The following is a 20,832-nucleotide window of genomic DNA, read 5'->3' on the forward strand; positions in this document are numbered from 1 at the left end:
CTGCTGCAGTCATCACACTTGGGTTATCCTGTCGTCAGGCGGTCCCGCAGTCGGCCTGAATTCCAAAGTCTTGGTCCGGCGTTGGTTGCTGTTGCTTCTTCCCTGACGTCAGTGCACCAGGGGTATATAAGAGGCATCCAGCGCCATTTTCTTCAGTCTTTCTTGCCGCGCGGTGCCCAAAGCAGAAGCAGTTCGCAAGTGCCGGTTGGCCAACACCTGAGATTTTCGAATCGAGTTTCAGTCCGAAGTCTTGTTGGGGAACCTTTTCTTGCCTCAGTCCGATGTCAGAAAAAGTTAACAATTGCATTTCTTGTGGGAAGCAAATACCTCATAAGGACTTTCATTCTTATTGTATACCTTGCCTAGGTCCAGACCACGACATCACTGGTTGTCGGTTTTGTGCTAGGTTCAATAAGTGAACTATAAAGCGACGCTTTGATTTTGCACGACACTACTTCGGTAGGAAATTTAATTACACTATGCCGTCGGAGCAACCGACTACCAGCGTGCATAAAAAACGCAAAGATAAAGACAGGCAGCCTAGATCCAAGCCAGGCTCCGAGGCCTCGGCTGGGCCGGTCGCCGGTTCTCCGGTTTTCAGTGAGGCGCCTACGCAGCCCTTGGCTACCGCAGAATTGGAACCCCAGACCGCTTCGGATTCTGTAGCAGAGAGTTCTATTCCGATGCAGCCATTTTCTTTAGGCCCTACCGACGACATTGCAGACCGACTACTCTCACCATAAAATCTTATGCTAAGCTTAAAACTCCTCTAAAACCAAAAAAGACTGCACTTCAGTCTCCAGTTCAAGGCCCCGTGCCTAAGAAACAGATGCTTAAAATGGCTGAAGATTTGATTTCTTTAATCAGGGGTTCCCAACCCCCCCCCCCTGACAAAAGGCCTAGACAAGAGGAGGATTATGCCTCCTCTGATCAAGGGTCTATTTCCTCAGGCTCCGCTGAGGAGCAGGATTACTCCTTTCCACCTTATGAAGATTCTGATGTTGAAGATTCCATTCCCTCAGCTTCTCCCCCTAAAGACTATTCCTTTGGGGAAACCTTACATACCATGAGGGGACATTTCCACTGAGAGGGTCAGGACTACTCCGACTTAAAGAAAAGGCTCCGAGAGTTTCTTTTACTCCCCCAGCACAGACCACTTGCTATCCCCCCAGTTTTAGACATTGTGGATGATGTTTACTTAGAATCTAGTCTAAATCCAGATTCTCTGCCTCCTGCTCCAGCCAAACCAGATAGATACTATAAGAGTGCCTGACTCACACAAATTCATTTATAAAAGCCCTGCTGCTGATCCAGAGACAAATTCCCAGGGTCCCAAAGGGGCTAAGGCTTCTATGGCTAAAAATCCTGCACCCTCTGAAAGGGACTCCAGAGCACTAGATAGGTGGGGTAAGAAGGTTTACACCTCAGCTACTATAGCTATGAGAGCACTAAATTGTCAATTTCACATGCTTAAATACCAGCAATTCCTAATGTCTCAAATAAAACAAAAGATGAACACGCACCCTCAACAGTCTAATTTCAAGGAAATGCAGGATCTGTTGCATGCAGCTGAACAGGTGGGCAAACATACTTTACAATGCGGATTTGATTCCTTGGAAGCTTCCTGTAGAGCAGCTGTTACTGGGTCTGTTAAACGCAGGCATGCTTGGTTAAAGGAACAAACTCTGCCTGATCATGTTAAAGCAAAGTTACTAGATGCACCCTTACAGCAGGATGTCTTATTTGGGGTTAAAGCGGAAGAAGTTTTAAAGAAAATGGAGGATAAGGCAAAATCTATGCAGACAGTCAAAGATTTCTTACAGGTACAGCCCCCACGCTTCAGCAGAAATTGGCCAACAAAAAAATTGGTCCTTTCCAGCTTCTGACAGACCACAGAGGGGTAAATACAGGTGCAAATCCCTTACAAACCTCGACAATGGGGCACTGCAACACAGAAGGGAGGAGAAGACAGGTCCCAAACTACTAGAAGGCAAACACAATGACTTAAACCTCAAACTGCCAAGCAAACCTCTCTTGGCAGCTCCCTTGGGAGGAAAATTAGCACTTTTTGCAGACAACTGGCGCATCGTCACAAAGGACAAATGGGTGCTAGACATTATCTCACAAGGATACAGATTCCATTTCCACACCTTGCCAAGGATAAAAAGAATGCCAAACCTACCACAAAATCAATGGGCAGAGGCACAAAAACAAATTACAGCTCTCATGGACATGAGAGCCATTCAACTGGTACCTACACAGGAGCCAGGCCAAGGATTTTACTCAAGGCTCTTTCTAGTCCCCAGAAAGGACAATGCTTGGAGACCCATTCTGGACCTTTCAATTCTAAACACCTTCTTGCAAGTACCCAAATTCAAGATGCTAACTCTACAGCAGCTTCTTTCCATGTTGGGCAAGAAAGCTTGGCTAGTAACATTGGACCTTAAGAAGGCATACCTGCATGTCCCTATCAGACAAAATTACAGAAGATACCTCCGTTTCATTGCAGGTTCAACCCATTACCAATTCTCTGCACTGCCCTTTGGCTTATCTACTACACCCAGGGTCTTCACAAAATGCCTGGCACCAGTAATTGCATACTGCAGACAAAGAGGAATTCAAATATACCCATACCTGGACGACTGCCTCATCCAAGCAGAAAGCAAGGACATTCTCTTACAACATCTGGCTTTTGTAAAACACCTTCTAAGTTGCCTAGGGTACACAGTAAATGAAAAGAAATCAAAACTAGTGCCCTCACAAAATATTACATTCCTGGGTGCCAGCTTGATACAATGGCCCAGATGGCTTATCTGATACCAGACAAACAACTACAACTAACTCAATACTTCAAAACAATGGCAACAAAGACCCAACTCCCTGCAAGAAAAATTCTGCAGGCCTTGGGCTTCATGGCATCTTACATTCTACTAATACCATTTGCAAAAATGCATATGAGGAAATTACAATGGTACCTAAAAAGTGTATGGACTCAACACAGCCACAGCTTGGAAACAATGATACCTCTCATTCCCTGCCTTCAGCAGGAGTTCCTATGGTGGTCACAGGCATGTCACCTCAACAAGGGTCAGCCTTTCACCTTACCCCCAGCCAGGCAAACTATGACAACAGATGCATCAGACTATGACTGGGGGGCACACATGGCAGGATGGTGCGTTCAAAGCATATGGACTGCAGATCAAAGGAATCTGCACATCAATCAAAAAGAAATGCTAGCTGTACAGAATACCCTGACAGCCTTCAAGGACCTCTTACATCCAGGCCAGCTTACAATAAGGACAGACAACACCACAGTAATGTGGTACATAAACAAACAAGGGGTCCACACTCCTACCCTCTATGCAGACAAGCAATGACCTTGTGGAACACAGCACTGGCTTACCAAGTTCAATTACAAGCTCAATTCCTGCCAGGAAAAAAGAACACATTGGCAGACGACCTAAGCAGAAACATCATGGATCCCCACGAGTGGAAACTGGATCCACAAGTATTTGCAATGATAACTCAAAAATGGGGGCACCCAGACATAGACCTGTTTGCCAGCCCCCAAAACTATCAGCTAACAAACTTTTGTACAAGGACATTTCACCATCAAGCTTGGAAAGTGGACGCACTCTCATTCAGTTGGAAAATGCTGACAGTATATGCCTTCCCTCCATTGCTCCTTCTCACAAAGGTGCTGCTGAAAGTCAGGATGGAGAGACCCCGAAGGATACTCATTGCCTCAGACTGGCCACGCCAGCACTGGTACCCACTATTAAGAAATATGGCCCAGGGCCCACCATGGATTTTACCACAAATTACTCATCTGCTCACACAGCAAGACAGTCAGATTATACACAGCCATCTCAAAACCTTAAATCTAGCTGCATGGCAAATCACCTAAGCAACCAGCCAGCTCCTCTTTCACAAGCTGTTATGGATGTTATTCTGGAAGCCAGGAGGCCCAGCACCAGGAAAACCTACTCAGACAAATGGAAATGGTTTTGCGCCTGGAACCAAGCTAAAGGCCAAAATACCCTTCAGCCGGACATACCTCAGATTCTTCAATATTTAACTGAGATGTTACACAAAGGGCTTTCTTTTTCATCTATTAAAATCCACGCCTCAGCTATTTCAGCTCACTACAACACGGATCCTCCCTTATTTTCACATCCACTTCTAAGGCAGTTTCTCAGAGTGGCCAAAAACATTAGGCCTCCCAGGAGAGCACCAACACCAACTTGGGACCTCAATTTTGTTCTGGAAAAACTTACACTACCTCCTTTTGAACCAGCTTTCTCAGCTGACTTAAAGTTTATATCATGGAAGACTGCCCTGCTGCTAGCAATTACTTCAGCCAGAAGAGTCTCAGAGCTTCAGGCACTAATGGCAGTAGAGCCTTTCCTCATTTTTCATCAAGACAGAGTTTCTCTATGAACTATAACCCCTCCTTTATGCCTAAGGTGGTATCCAGTGTGGCTCTAAATCAAACCATCCATTTACCCACCTTCTTTCCAAATCCACAGAACAAAGGAGAAAGACTCCTGCATTCCTTGAACATTCACAGGCAGCTACGTTACTACTTGGATAAAACTAAGGTTTCTAGAAAATCTGACCAGCTTTTTGTATCCTATGCTACAGCATCACAAGGAAAGGCTATCTCAAAACAGACCATTTACAAATGGATAGGACATTGCATACGTTTTTGCTACACCCACCATGGAAAACCAGTTCCTGCTAGCATAAGGCCCCACTCTACCAGGGCAGCAGCTACATCTACAGCCTTCCTCAGGGGGGTGCCAACCAAGGAAATTCTGGAAGCTGCAACTTGGAGTTCAGTACACACCTTCTCCAAGCACTATCACTTGCCACTTTACTCTAAGACTAGAGCTGGCTTTGCCACTGCAGTTTTGCATGGCCTTCTAGCCTCCTCTAACCCTGTTTGACTCCACCTCCCATCCTTAGCTTTGGGATTCTACCCAAGTGTGATGACTGCAGCAGGGTAACACGATGAACATAGTATAGTTTTGTAACTACCATAAATGTAGATGTTCAAGTGTATACCCTGCTGCAGTGCAGGTTACCCTCCCTCCATCCCCTCTGACCTAACTAAAACCTTTCAATACCTTAAAATCTGATACAACCTTTGTGGTGTATTTGCTTATAGCTGGAGGGATGTTTTGTTTGTGCTAAACTTTTATTATTGGTACTATCTACTGACCACCTTTTGGGGGGCATCTGACATCTGGTGCAAGAAAAACTGAAGAAAACTGCGTCGGATGCCTCTTATATACCCCTGGCGCACTGACATCAGGGAAGAAGTGACAGCAACCGACGCCGGACCAAGACTTTGGAATTCAGGCCGACTGCTGGACCGCCTGATGACAGGATAACCCAAGAGTGATGACTGCAGCAGGGTATACACTCGAACATCTACATTTATGGTAGGTACAAAACTGTACTTTGCTCCTGTTCTTGTTCTGTGGGATTTCCCCTACTTTGCAATCCTTTAACATTTTTCAGTCCCTCTCTAAATAATTCTTGTTACTTCTTAACCATATCTCTCTTTCTTTTATTTCCACCACATTTTTAAACTTCACTTTAATTTTATCCCACTCCGTAGCTATAGTTTCAGAAGACATTTCTGTCTTCCCTAATAGCTTCTGAGTAATTTCCACAACCCATTTCTTAAATTCCTCGCTTTTCAACAGACAGGTGGGAAAATGCCAGTGTCTCATTTTTATTTCATTACCAGGTGTTTTTTTTTATTTTAGTTATTATTGGTGTATGATCTGAAATAGTTATTGGGTTTGTATCAAGACCTTCAGTTAAATGCACATGTTCCTGTGAAATGTAAATTCTGTCTAGCCTAGCCCAGTTTTTTATCTTGGGGAATAATGTGTAAATTCATTCTGAACTAGTACTGAATTCACATCTTCCACACCAAATACTTTCATAAATTTCTCAAAAATCTACCCTCATTTGTTATATTTTCCCTTCTGGGGCCCCAGACACATCTTCACTGTTGGAAATCAAATTCCAGTCCCTGCCTATAAGTAATATTCCTTCCGGAATTTTCTTAAGCCCCATCATAGCAGTTTTCAGTGGAATATAAATACATGCCAGTGTAATCCTTCTCCCTTGACAGTAGCCCATTAGTACAATTCAATCATTGTTGTCTTTTTTATCCTCTTGTATGTTGGAACTCCTCATACAGTTAATATAAGTACTCCTCTCTTCCATTGCCCAGGTGTTCTGCTGAGTAACCATCCTGAAAACATTTCTTTATCAAATTATCACATTCAGTCTTTCCATGTGTGTCTTTTGTAGCATAGTTATTTGTACTCTACATTTTAATATAGTTCACTACTGTTTCTTTTTTGTATTTATCTTTGAGACCATTGTCATTTAAAGATGTTGCAGAAACATCATATTCTTGAAAAGTTATTATTCCCACCTTTTATTTATCACAGCTTTTTTGTTAAATGTGTAGTTTCAACTTTTGTATTATATGCATATACTGTTTGTCAGGTTAATCTTTTATACAGTTGTTTCTTATCATCATCATTTGAGCCTGTGTCACATATTACACATTTTTTTGTGTTATTCCAATCCCTCAAACAAAAGTACAAACACACCCCCAATACCCCTAAAACATATTAACTTAATAACACACACAAACTATGTATATCTTCAAATGTTGAAGTTTTAACCTCCTAATAGGAACAAATGTTCCAAACTGACAGCCATACATACAGACTTGAGATAACCTAAAAGAAAGGTTATCCATGCTAAGACACATGGTACAGCCTGTGTTTATATTAAGCACTGTCTGGTTTTGTCTTATCTTTGTAGCTCTCTCAGCTGGGAAAACACTTAAGTGCTTTCAGAAAACATTTTTTTCCAAGCCATTTTTCTTTATGAGATTGTCTGCTTGAAACATGAGAGCCAGCCAAAACTGCCAAGCATACCTTTTTTACTAGAAAAAAACTGTTATAATACTCAATATTCATTTTCATTTACTTGCTTTCTCTTAAAACTTGTTACTAGATTAAGCTAATGGTCTTAACCCAGTCATTCCCCTATGCAGAAATGAGAAAAAGCACACTAACGTTTTCTTTTGTCATGCTTTTAACAGATTTTTTCTTCTTTGTTTTTTTACATTGCAGTACCTGAATTTCTTAAAACTGAACAAGGAGAAAGAGAGAAGGGAGAAGGAAAAAAAAAAGAAAAGAAAAAAACAGGAGCAGCAATTTACATTAGTATCCCCATTACACATAAAAATAACTGAGAAAAACTTTACTTTATAACATGCAAAAAAAATCATGCACTACTAAATTAGTACTGTTATAAAAATTGTTTCACTTACAGTTAACTCTGTCCCTCCTCTTCCCCTCTCTTGAGTATTTTTCCAAACATTAATGATATGAAGTAGGGCATATGCTTTAGAGTCCCTTACAAGTTTAACAAATCCAAGAAGTTTTCTCTTCTTGTTCTTTTCCTGTTCATCTCCATCTCCCAAATCCTGCATCTGCTTTATTTCCAATGTACTCTTGATTCTTCTGGTCAGTTCTTGTGTTTTTTTCTTCTGTCAAGCATTTTCCATTGAAACACTGGAAAAGATTTCACTGACACAGTATATTTGTAGTCCTTATTACCAGAAGAACAAGAAGCAGAATCTCTTTCTGTTTTACAGCTCATTTTTTGCTGGACAAATTTCTGTATTTCTTCCTTAGCATGTACTTCATCAAAAATGATTTTGTCCCTGCAGGGAAAAATGTTTTGAACATAGCTGGGTACAGCAGTTTGAACCTCAAGTCTACCTCCTGATGTTTCCTGAATAATGGAATAAATTTGCTCTTCTTCCACCTGGTGTACAATGAGTAGTCATTATCCACAAACACTCTGCTGTCTCCCGCTTTTTGTACTTTGTCCTTCTGCCACAGTTTTGTCAGAATCAGCTCCTTCTGCTAGTAAGATTGCAACTTTGCTATTAATGGTCTAGCTTGTTTTCTCATAGCCAGTTTTGGAGCATACACACAATGTGCCCTTTCAATTAACAGTTCCTGTTGTGGAATACCAGTCCAGTTTCTTATTTATGCTTTCATAAAATTGTTACAGTCCATTTCTTCCAGCTTCTCTAGTGCAGCAAAAAAACTCAGGTTTTTCCCTACATGCTCTGTCCTCTAATTCTATTATTTTTTGAAACGTCTCTTCTTGTGCAGTCTCATATTCAGTCAGCCTTTTCTTCATTTCAAACTCTGAGATTTGCAGTTTTATCACCTTATGTGTTTAAAGCTTCTTCCATTTCTCCAGCCATTTATTGTGGAGTTGTTATACTCCATCAATGTTTCATTTATTTCAGTCAGGTCTGTGTGCTGCCTTATACTTTTCTTTAGGTCCCTGGAAGTCATGTCTGGAGGTTGCATTGTTTTTGCTGAACAGCTGTAGTACTTTTCCCAGACAGTATTTGTTGTCAACTTTTGTAGCTAAATTTCCTTCAGATTGTCTGTATTTCTTTTTTCCTGGCATCCAGGCAGTGCACTTACTAGATAGTTACTGACATTTATCTAGAAATTCAGGTCTACTTACCTTCTCTGCTGAGTTTCTGTTTTCACACTTTGAGAGCTGGAATTATGCTACTACTCAATATGCAGCCATCTTGGAACTCCACCTCCAATCTTCCTTTTGGTCTCACCTATATAAGTAACCCCACATCGACAAATGGTGCAATCATTTCTGCCATTTATTTGCACAACAGATTCTTTAATTATGAAAAAACAGCAATGTAAATGTCCATGAAGGGATTGCATTTCACCTGAATGGAACTACCAAAGTACTCTTGATTTGGCTTGCAGGATAAATGAAATGACTGTATATGACTATATTTCCAATAATTAGTCCTTTAAAAAACATGGAATAATATATGTAAGATCACAAGATCCGACCATGGGCTTGTCCCTCTGCAAAAACATAATTGTTGAGCTGTTTGTCGAAGGTGTTTTCGGTGAATGTTTTTCATTTTTTTCATTTGCCAAAATTACCTTTGAATGACTTGGCATGAATCTGAAAAATAACTGCCACATAACATCTTTATTTTGTTACCAGTTAGTAAAAAAGTTACTTCCAATCAGAAATTATGCTGCAGTTTGGCATTAAATTCATTTTGATACTGCACTGTAAATAGCATGGTGACTATAAGCTAGACACAGGATTCATTAAGCCTGGTTCATAGTTTCACAGGTAAATAGGTTAATACTAGGCTAAATGCCTTTGTAGGCTATTTTAAGCTTAGCCTGTCTCCCTTAAAGGTGAGAATTAAATCATTTACCTCATGTCTTTGAGGTAAATACCTTAACCATTATGCTAACCCCGACTCCACATTGTTCATATTATACCTATGGGTACGAAAAAGGGTTATTGGATTACAGACAGCTTCAACAAAATTACCCCACTAATTACAGGTCCCACAAACACATATGAATTCCTTATAAGAGGAAAAAAAAATTAAAGATGGAAGGTGGCAAATGGAGCCATATAAAAATGTTGACACTTCTTATGCAATTTAGTGTCAAGAATCAAACATGCTGGCCAGCAAGTCCAAATAATAGATAGTATTGGTATGTACTTGGTAACTAAACTTCATACCCGATGGATTGTTATTGAGTTGAGCACAGAGGTGGTGAAACAGTCAAAAAGAAATTGTATCATACAACTATGTCAACTTGATAAAAGGGATCAGGAGGTATAACCATCTGTAAAAATATACTAAAAGTTAAGCTAAGATCTAGACACTACCACTGTGCAGCTGTCTGTGTATCCTATGGTTACAAGGCTATTTACAATGCAACATCAAAATTAATTTGTTGCCAAACTATGCAATAATGTCGGAATGGAAGTCATGGTGTTACTATCTGGTAACAGTATCCAGACATTGTTAGTTTGGTCTGAAAACAGTTTCAGTTTACATTTCTCATATAAATGTTTCATATGCATAATTTGTGACTTACACTGTTTCAAACACATCCCTTGTATACTTGTTTGCTCCTACCTGGCACCTGAAACAGGTGAAATAGGCTGAGTTTGCTATTCGTGGCCCAATAATATAATTATGGTTTAATTTTAGAACTGTAATAATATGTTTCCTACTTTGACTAGTCAAACATCCTTCTTCTTTTATGTTGCTGCGTTACACAAATTGTGTGAAAAGTAAATTCTGCATTTCCCTGGAGTTTGAGTGAAAAACCTGGGGAACTGTTGCTGACTTAAAATAAAATCAGCTATGTCATGAAGTTTGTGGGCTATGTCTTTGTGTATAAAAACTGTGTGCCTGTACAATTATTTCATTCAGAGATGAAATGCTCTGGGAATCTTCAGACTGCATAATTTTGGGCTTCTTTGTATGAAAACTATGTTGGGGTACATTTTTTTTTACTTAATTCAATAACTTTCTTTAATGTTTTGTGTTTTTTTATGTGATTTGACACTGAAGTTAAAAAAGAAACATATGTATGTGAGTGTGCGTGTGTGAAGATTTGTGAAAAGAAGTGACTTTAGTGAGTCTTAGTGTTGGGCCACATTTTGATCATTCGTAACCTACAAGTCAATCTTTTGACCTGCCATTTTCAAACAATGTCAGCATTCTAAATGTGCTGCCTGAGAAGAGTGACAAAAATGGATGAATGCTTTAGAGAAATTAGTAGTTATATTTCTTAGCAGAATTAGACTTCCTCTTGATTTTGCCCATTAGAAGTTTGCTGCATAGATAGTAAAACTAAAATATGCCTTTGTTTATAACATATAATAGCGCAGCATCAGCACGCTCTTTTTACTCAAAACCTTGCTTTGTTTTGATGGGTTGGCCACCAAATGGTGTAAACTGGCTGTAGATGATTGTCCCCATCGATGTGACACCCCAACCCCTTGTCCAAAAACAGGGAAAAAAGGAATGTGGATTAATGGATGGATGACAATGAGGATGTGTAATGTACACAGTTCTAAGATGTTCACTTTGTGAACATCAAAGGCAAATACACAATGAATAAAATGTTCAGAAAAGATGGAGAGAAAGTTTATATGCAGCCCCCTTCAGACTCAGTAACTTTTTATATTCTCCATTTAGAATGAATATACAATTAAAATATTTGCATTTGTATCATTAGATAGGCAAAACATCAAAACGATCAGGAAAACATTGACAGATTAATAAATACATCTAAATTATTATTTAGAAAAGCAATAAATATGAGAATTGAATATTGAGTGACCTTAGAATGTTTACATTTTAAGCATTTTGAAATATTATCAAAAATTGTTAAATTGTAATGGAAAAGATGTTGAGAATTGTATATGGAAAAGGAGCTAAATCTTAATTGTTGACAGAAAAGATTTAATAAACTTGAAACTTGGACACAACTGATATCCAGAACCAAGATTTAACTAAAAGCACTGATTTTCCTTATGGGATGACTGAAGAAAATAAGGAGGAAGAGATGTTTTCCCCTTCTACGGCTTGTGTTCATTGTGTTCATACTGTGCAAGTGATGCAAAGTAAGCATTAAAGCAGAGAAAATGACATTTTATATATTTACTGGGGTTCTGTTAGCTGAAGCTATATCTCACCAGCTGCCACTGTACTGACCTTTAGAAATTTTAAGATAAATGCTGTTTACTATACCTAACACAATGAATGGATTCTAAAGAGTCTTAGACTAAGCTACTCTAAGAGTTCAGTGTAATTAAATGGACAGTGTAATAGTTTACAAATATTTAAAGGGACAATCTGACAAACAGTTGTAGGGATAATTCACTAATGCTGTGTATGTTGGCTGTGCAGATACTGTGGTTATACAGAAACACACACACACATAAAAGAGACATGGAAGAGCTCTCTGATCATGTAGCCCAGGCCGGTATGACCCTGACCCCCTGAGTAGCATCCTGCCCTCACCAAGAATGATGCCACAGTATAAAGAAAAAATTATCAATTTCAACAATTGGGTAAGTTTCTGGTGTCATTCAGAGGGGATCCAGTATCTGTCTGCCTGGGATGACATGCTCGACAAGCCACATTGCTTCGCAAGTGATGACTTGCACCTGTCAACCTTAGGCTTTTGAATACTGGCCAAGGCTCTTGCCGCCCCCATATTCCCTTTTTTAGGCAAGGCACAAAAGACAAACCCACCACCATAAATAGCACAAGTAACCAAAAACAGAGGGTAATGCTACTTAACGCCAGAAGTCTAAACCTCAAAATGCACGCACTTGAGGCACTCCTCAGTATGGAGAACATCGACATCTGTGCAGTAAAAGAAACCTGGTTTAAGGCTCCTGAGAGCACCCCAGTACTACTATGCTATAACTCATAGCATACCTTTCGGCCACAGAACCAGGACCGAAACACAAAAGATGGGGGTGTATCCATATTCATCAAGGATACCCACACCTCCAGGTTAGTGGCGCAGCACAATGCATCAGAGATCATCCATGTGCAACTAACAATGGACAAAACTGCAATCCAAATTGTAGCTTGCTACAGATCACCCACCATGGCCCAGGACCCCCATTCCACATTTCTGGAGAGACTGGGAAATATGAAGTTCTACCAAACACCCTAATACTGGGTGATTTCAATTACCCAAACATAAACTGGGAGAAGTACTAACTCCCTTGCCCAACGCTTCCTAGAATATATAAACTCGAACACCCTGGATCAACTGGTCAGCATCCCCACCATTGGGAACAACATATTGGACCTGGTCATCACCAACATGGGCAACTGGTGTTCCACACCGGAGGTCAACCCCTTGCTGGTTAGATCAGACCATAGACTAATCACTCTGGATATCCACATTCCGCCCCCACCCCCAATCAAGGAAACCACCATGAAAAACTTTTCAAAAGCAAACTTCACGTTACGTAAGACTGAGGTGGAAAGGTTCACAGCCTCCGTGCTAAAGGACAATGCTGTCCGAGCTGCTGAAACCTTTACAGAGGCACTCTATGAGCATCTGCAGGAATGCATGGATCGTGCTATCCCAAGTAAAACCAAGACTCACTCCTCCAAGAAAAGGAAACCAGTCTGGTGGACCCCTGCCATAAACAAGCTATACAACAGAAGGAGGACACTAGTACAGAAAAGAGTAAAGTCCCAAGAAGGAAAGGCATCCCTGATCAGTATCCCTCATTAAATCATCCAAGGCTAGTTTCAAAAGAAAAATTGCCAATGACTTCAAAGATAACCACAAAGCGTTCTTTAGCTATGTCAAGAACCTAAGTGGAAACTCTCAGATCTGCTCTGAGTTAGTGCAGAATGGCACAAAATACACTGAACTGACTGATATTGCCAACATTCTGGCAGAAAGGTTTAGTGCAAACTTCACCCCCCCCCCTCACCCCCTAAAGGGCCCATAACCATACCAGAAGAATGTAGGTCCCCGTCAATTACCAACACACAGGTTAAAACAGCCCTATCCAAAGCCAAAAACACAGCTTCATTAGGACCGGACGGTGTCCCAGGCTGTGTCTTACAAGAGCTCCAAAATGAACTAACTCCTCACCTAAACACACTGTTCAAACTCAGCCTCTCTACACGCTATGTACCCACAGAGTGGTGCACAGCAACAGTTATCCTGCTCCACAAAGGTGGAGCCACAACGGACCCCGGGAACTATCGCCCTATAAGCCTGACTAGCCTGGTCTGCAAGGCTATGGAACGCATCATCATGGAACTCATTAACAGAGACATTGGGAACCTCCAAACCTTGGACTCTACCCAGTTTGGCTTTGTTAAGGGCAGATCATGCCTCCTAAACCTGGTGGACTTCTTTGAGATGGTTTACCAAGGCATTAGACAAGGGAAAGGAGGTCCACAGTGCCTAACTAGACCTCGTGAAGGCTTTTGACACTATTGCCCATTCTAGTATTATAGACAAGCTCACCAGCTTGAACGTAAACCCCTACATCACAAGATGGGTTGCCAACTGGCTCATGGATAGAACCCACATGGTGAGAGTTGCAGGCTTTACGTCCGACTCCAAACCGGTTACAAGTGGCAACCCCCAGGGCTCAGTCCTAGGACCCCTCCTGTTCGGTATATACTTCTCAGTGATACAGGCAAGCATAGGAGGACTATAGCTGACCAAGTTCACAGACGACTGCAAACTAGGGGCCATAATTGATTCTCTGGCTGATACAGACACCCTCCAGATGGGTCTCACTGAGACGGATACCTGGTGTCAAAATCATGGCCTCAAGCTAAATGCCAAAAAGTGCATAGTCATCCCCTTTGAAAAAAACAAAGTACCCACGAACTACCACATAGGTGGTAGTCCCCTAAATACAGAAAATGTAATAAGGGATCTGGGGACCCAAGTAGATAGTAATATCTCCTTTGATAATCATATTGCAAGGTGGTTAGAAAAGCCTTCTATGTGGCTCACCTAATCACAAAAAGGTTTGCATCTTGAACAAAAGAGGTTATTGTGCCTCTCTACTCATCACTCATTAGACCCATCATAGAATACAATGCCCCATTTGGGAAGTACCTTACAAGATACCTGCAACAGCTGGAAAGACCACAAAAGTACCTCACCAAGAGGATTACTGGCCTCAAACAGATGCCCTATGCAGCCCGACTCAAGAAACTCCAGCTGTACTCGGTTGCATACCGCTTACTCAGAGGTGATCTCTGCCTGACATACAAGGCCATGTCCAAAGCAAAATTGATGGACATGCTCCACCTAAAAAAAAAAATCCCAGAGAGCCACACGCTCTAGAGATATAAACCTCACCACAACACTAGGACATAAATAGGACATGCTGGAGGGATAGATTCCTATCCCAGAGACTCCCCATGCTTTGGAACAGGATTTCAGTATACATCAGGCAGAGCCCCTCACTAACATTCTTCAAGAGAAACCTTGACGGGTGGATGGGAAACAGAAAATTTGCCCCGGGGATCACTGCAGTGGCTCTGTTGGACAGTGGCGCAGGGAACTAATCTGCTGGACAGAGGCACAGGGAACTAATCTAAGGGGGTGGCGAAAGCCAACACATTCTGGCTAGGCTTATAAATGCCCTTGGGCAGATAGGCCTAGTACTTACGTATGAACCCAGCACATACACACAGTAAAAAAAGCAAGACAAAATAGCTAAAGTTTTCACTATATGATACCTTAAACTTCTTTTAATGGAGGCCCATGGGATATATGCAAAGAATAGCCCTCAACAATCTAAATTGTTGCAGAGTGTCAAGATTTTTGCCTCAAATTTTTGGTCTGATCCACTTAAAATTTGTGATTTTCTGATAAATCACTGGGGTAATCTGTTGATTGAAGTTATAAATAATGACATACATTTGGGTTTCAGACTTCATATCCTTTAGAAATATGCATTCTAACACAAATCCTGTTATTCTAACAACTAAGCTTATAAGATCTGCCCCTTTGTCTCTCCATTATGGCAGGCTTTATCCAGATGTCTTTTGTTAAAAGATTGAGAAGTATGATGCAAAGGAGCCATTAAGGATATCAGCTAGCTAGTGGAGTATCACTGTTGCAATATTCCATCACTCTCTCCTTCTCCCTGTTTTGCTGTTATTCTTACCCTCAAGCTGAGAGGTGTTTTTTCTTCCCTTTCTTGGTACACGTGTACTTGCTTTTCTTCTTGGGCTGCTCTGGTTCTCCTGTGGTACCTCTGTACATTATGCCTTAGGCATAGGGTATAAGTCTGAATTATTGCCTAGAAAGAGCTAAGGCTTTGGTATGCTGGACAGATGTTTGGCTATCCTTGGCAGGATATGTACTGTTATGGTAAGATCTTACACAACTGTACTTTCTTTTACATATCAAATTTCCATATGTGAGGTCTTATGCTAGCCATCAGACTGGTAATGAATTTGTTTGTAAAAAGTGAGCTTCACCTTGACCATCTTCCTCCTCCATGAGAAGGATTGAGATAACCTCCCTTTGAGCCTTGCTTTTACGCTGTTTTAAGGTTCTTGCATTGGAAAGTAGTTCTCCTTGTAGGTTTTACCGGAGCTATGTGTGTTTTGGAGTTGCACACACTTATGCCCTAGATCTCATTTCATAAATATAGAACAGCATTAGCAAAAATTCTCTTATATCAGAACTAAGAATAAATACTGCTTTTAATCAAAGCGTGCATATTCCTTTTGTCTAACCTGATGATTAAGGGGGGGATATTGCATTTTCTTTGTGTCTAACAGACTGGAGAATCATGTTAGCAGTCAAACCATTTCAAAGTGGATAAGACACCATATATGCTTCTCTCAGTTCAAAGTTCTGTGCAAGCTCACTCCACAATGAGGACTGCAATCCCTGCGGCTTTCTTTGAGAGGTCTATTTGGCTGCCATCTTTGAAATGTTTGCAAAGTATCTGATTCATGCTTTTATCAAGCATTACGTCTTGGACTGCATTTCTATGATTTGAGATTGGCTAGAGGTAGCTTCACTGCAACAGTTGTGCAAATTATGATAGCTGGGCATCACAACCAGTGGTTTGGATTCACAACTTATTGATATCATCCAGCCTAATAAAGACTTTGAGAACAATTCTGGTGAAGCTTTGCAGTTCAGTTGTGTGAATTATTCATTCATTTTGTCCTCACAGTCTAGATAGCCCCTCTGTTCCCATATTGGTACTGGCTGAATTTAGATTTTTCATTTCTTTTTTTGGAGTATACACATTTGGTCTTCACTGACTAGAGACAAAGAAAACTATTTTCACAGTTTTTTTTAACCAGCTGCACAGATGTTTGGCTAAGGAGGTAATGCTTTTTTTTTTTAATAAAAGGCTGTGACTAAGGCACTATGTAATTTCATATTGCTTTCTGGTGTGCTTATGGCCAAACATGTCTGTGAAGCCTGATGTCACCACAATGGCAGTGGGGTGATTTCTGCTAAAAGAGACATCATTTCATTTGTCCTCATTAACCTGAATTGGCTGGTAGAGTATGGACTTAAGCATGCTGCATATGAAACCAGGAGTGGTGGTCCACATATTGTTTCTGACATATTTTGATAATCTGATAATGAGGCTGATTTCTCACAGGGAAGTTGCTCAGAAGTCTGAAGTTGCTCTTCACTAACAGCTGTAACCCAGTGCAGCCTGCCATCTTTGTGCACATTCTGCCCTGGCAAAATATGAGGTTATACCACCCTTCAAAGGTAGGCAGTAACCTCTAAATAAAAGGATGTGTCAGTCATCTGTATTGGCTTATTTATATGAGTATCTGTACTCAAGCTGAAGATAGGGGGTTACAAAGTCATTAAAAAAATGCCCTGCCTACATTACAGCATATGTGATGCTTTTAGACGGTCCACTCCTTGTTACCCCATCCCCTTTCTAACCTGCTTGCAACTGAAGTAGTCCCAGCCCTGGGGTAATGCCATGGTCACTATAGTTAGAAGCAGCAGGAGCAGAAATCAGATGGTGGTCAACTACAAGGTCTGCAATGGGAGGAGGGCAAAACTTTAAAAAATTAAAAAAAAATTTATATATTATCAAAGTTTTCTGCTTTCAGTCAGTCATAACGTGAGTTTTTGTTGTTTATTCACATTTAGACTACACAGAATGCTTTGCTCTTTGAGGACACAGTTCATAATTTCTTTAAGTGGATTATTGCAGTATAAAGCAATGTAAAAGCTTTAACTTCATTTTGTACTGAAGATTAAATTTTTTTTGCAGCCTGGTATCCTGCTAACATATCATTGATAGCATAAACTGAATTAAGTATAAATGAAATAAACTTCTACAGTGGGTCATTAAATATGCTAGCTATAATTTACTATTATCTAAACAATAGAAGGAGAACAGGAAGATTAACTTACAGAAGTAGGCCTTTGCTTCAACTTTTTTGTGTTAATATTTGAAAATTGAAAAAATGAATACTAACAACTCAATTTGCATAACAAATTTTTAAATAGTAATAAAGCTTTTGTCTTGGTCTGTTTTCCTTTTAACAACTGATATTGCTATCTTTGTACTCCGAGTCTATATTAGTAAACTAATTTCAGCTAATGGCTGCTCATCGAACATAATCAGCGAAAGGCCATTCATTGAGCGATGTGTGTGACGGTCGGTATGTTGGCCAAGTAACTCACTGCCCTGGGAAATGCATTCACTGATGTGAACATTTGATGACTGGCCATTCGCTGATTTACGTTTGATGAATGGATGTTCCCTGAAGCTAGTTTTAGACGAAGTAATATAGAGCCTTGTACTCCATCCATACTTTACATTATAGATTAATGCTACCTTATTTTATTCTGACCAGTATTAGTTGTATATTGTCATTTTAATGTCTTCAGTTTGATGTCTTGTTTTCAGAGTGTAATAGCAAGTAGAATGTTAATAATCAGACAAATAATAGTTTCATAAGGTAATATTGCACAGTACTGAATTGGCAACACTTGACTGCGGTGGTGGTGCTGCAGTAGTGTTGACGCCTCACAGTTAGACGTTGCCCGTTCGATTCTCAGAGCGTCTTCTGTGTAGCGACATGCGTGAATGGGCGTTCCTTCGTTGAAGGTTGTGCATTAGGCCCGGCAAGCCAGCACGTAAAACTCTACTGCCAATCATTAGTGGACCGGAGTTCCGCTGTGGTGACCCCTAACTGGGAAAAGCCGAAAGACACAAACTGAATTGGCAACACTTGCATGACCTTATCTTGAGGCTGCTGTTACATTTTTGTGAACAAACAATTTTATAAATCTACGTACCACGTTGTTGCACTCGTTTTCTTCCATTTCTGTTGCAGTTATAGTCTTTTGACAATATTCCACATCACAGCTGTATTGTACAATTTTCTGAAAAATCACTACGTCTCAAGCTTTTGATGTGATAATAATTCATTCATTGCTTGCATCTTACCATTTTTGCAGATACCAATATGTTTCTGTTATGCATTCCTTTTATAAGTTGCAGTTTTGATTTATAACAGTAAATGTATTGATAATAAGACTGTAAATTAATGCTTAGTTTTCTGAAATGCAGCAGTAAACTACACATTGCATTGTGTCAGAATTGTGCTTATTTAATTTTTTAATGATAAACAGAATGCATATTTTCCCCATCATTAGCATCTACTAAGAGAAATGTAGCCACAATGTCCACAAAGTATGTAGCTGTTTATTTGTATATGTTTACAGTTTACCCACATTAAGCAGTTGTTTTGGATTTGTTTATTTAAATGTGCCAGAGGTAAGCAGGTTAGTAATTTCACTGAAATGTTTTCTTAAATAAGATTAGTATGAATGAAAACCGTGCCTGTTGTTTATACTTGTAATGTAGAATGTTCATGTTATCTCTCGTGTACCTTCAGAAAAGTGCAGTTTTGGCCAGCTTTGCTGTCAGGTTTAGCACAACATGTCCAAATAACCTACTTTTCTTTGCCTGATTTGACTCCTTCTAGGACAAAGAGGATCAGCCACTGCTATCGAATCATGTACCGACATATGGAGAGGACCCTGTCACAGGATGAGGTCCGTATCATTCATCGAACAATCGAGAATTCGGCAGTGAAAGAACTAAGAGTAGAGGGCAGGTTTTAACTGCAGAAAAAAAATTGCCTATGTGACTGGCCTTCTAAACAGACTACTATGCATCTAAGCTTTATACACTGTTTATTAAATGGTATTCCATATCAAGATAAGTATCTGATTTTCTGATATAGTCCTTTATCGATGTTATATTTCTGCTAAATCTTTGGCAGTTTTTTAAAAAAATAAAAGTTACATATTACCTTTTTCTTTGGTACTGTTTTTGTTGCTAATTGGTCCCATGGTTCCTCTAAAGGGTAAATGTTGTGCATTATTTTTTACCTGACACCATTTTGCAGCTAGCCATGTAATGAGATGCATTGCAAATTCTCTGCTGGCTGTTGAATGTTATTGTGTTTTAATCATCTTTAGCTGTTCATTTATTGAGAATATGCAGCTTAAAAATAAATGAGTTTCTGTTGTCATGGCATGCTCTGTCGGTGCTGGGGTTGTTTTAGTAGGCAGGTGCTTCATACTTCTTTGAATCATTCGAACATTTACTTCAGTTAATCACTACAGCCTTATATGAATATGAGAATAGAGTCTATGTCTTCAGAGGAAAATAATTTAAAATAAAAATGAGAGTTGAAGTGTATATTCTGCAGTAAAAGCTACGTCAGTTCACTTACCAGCAGTTATGTTGCTCAGCATATTCCAGCTCTCATTAGAGAGAAACCAGGCCTATTGTCATTGACGTCTTTTGCACTGAATGTATGAAACATTGAGAAAAAAAAGACTAAAAAAAAACGTTTAACTTTTACTTGAATCATATCATTGCTTTGCATACAACTGAAGTGAATGCATGGAAGCACCAATTTACTTCTTTTTTTTAAATGCACTCTTTGTAGCAAAACATATTGCTACAGATCTAATAAAGATATAAGATTGTGTGTTAAGCATTAACTCAGGGCATACCTCTGTGCAGGGATTACCCCCAGAAGTCAGTCTCTATTAATACTCAGATTGTTGTCAGATTTTCATTTCACTTTCTGGAAATGAGCAACACTGAATGTAATCTGAGGTTTTATTTCATTTTTATGAAGCTGACTAATGAACAAGGCTGCCACCTTTATGAGCACACACTCCCTAATGTTTCCATCTGCATTCTCCACTCCTACTTTCTGTAACCCATTTCCTTTGGTGTGATATCCCATCCTCCGTTCCTAATTGCAGCATTCATTTTTTGTATTAGTAAATAACAGGACCCCTTTCTACCTCCTTCCTTCTGTTTTTTTTTCTCAGAAGTCAGTTGAACCTCAATATGTTT

General features: G+C 39.9%; 1 protein-coding gene across 1 annotated transcript in view; it reads left to right on the top strand.

The window, feature by feature from the left end:
- The window catches only part of FARS2 (phenylalanyl-tRNA synthetase 2, mitochondrial), a 2,286,208-nt gene extending 2,266,436 nt beyond the window's left edge, over window positions 1-19,772 (top strand). Inside the window, exon 7 of the mRNA XM_044064858.1 lies at window positions 19,439-19,772. Coding sequence (XP_043920793.1) covers window positions 19,439-19,577 — 139 coding nt within the window. The 3' untranslated portion in view covers window positions 19,578-19,772. The remainder of the gene's footprint in view (window positions 1-19,438) is intronic.
- The last annotated feature ends 1,060 nt before the right edge of the window (window positions 19,773-20,832 follow it).

This window comes from Protopterus annectens, chromosome 3.part0, assembly GCF_019279795.1.
Source record: "Protopterus annectens isolate FY-2018-M chromosome 3.part0, PAN1.0, whole genome shotgun sequence".
Taxonomy (NCBI): domain Eukaryota; kingdom Metazoa; phylum Chordata; order Ceratodontiformes; family Protopteridae; genus Protopterus; species Protopterus annectens.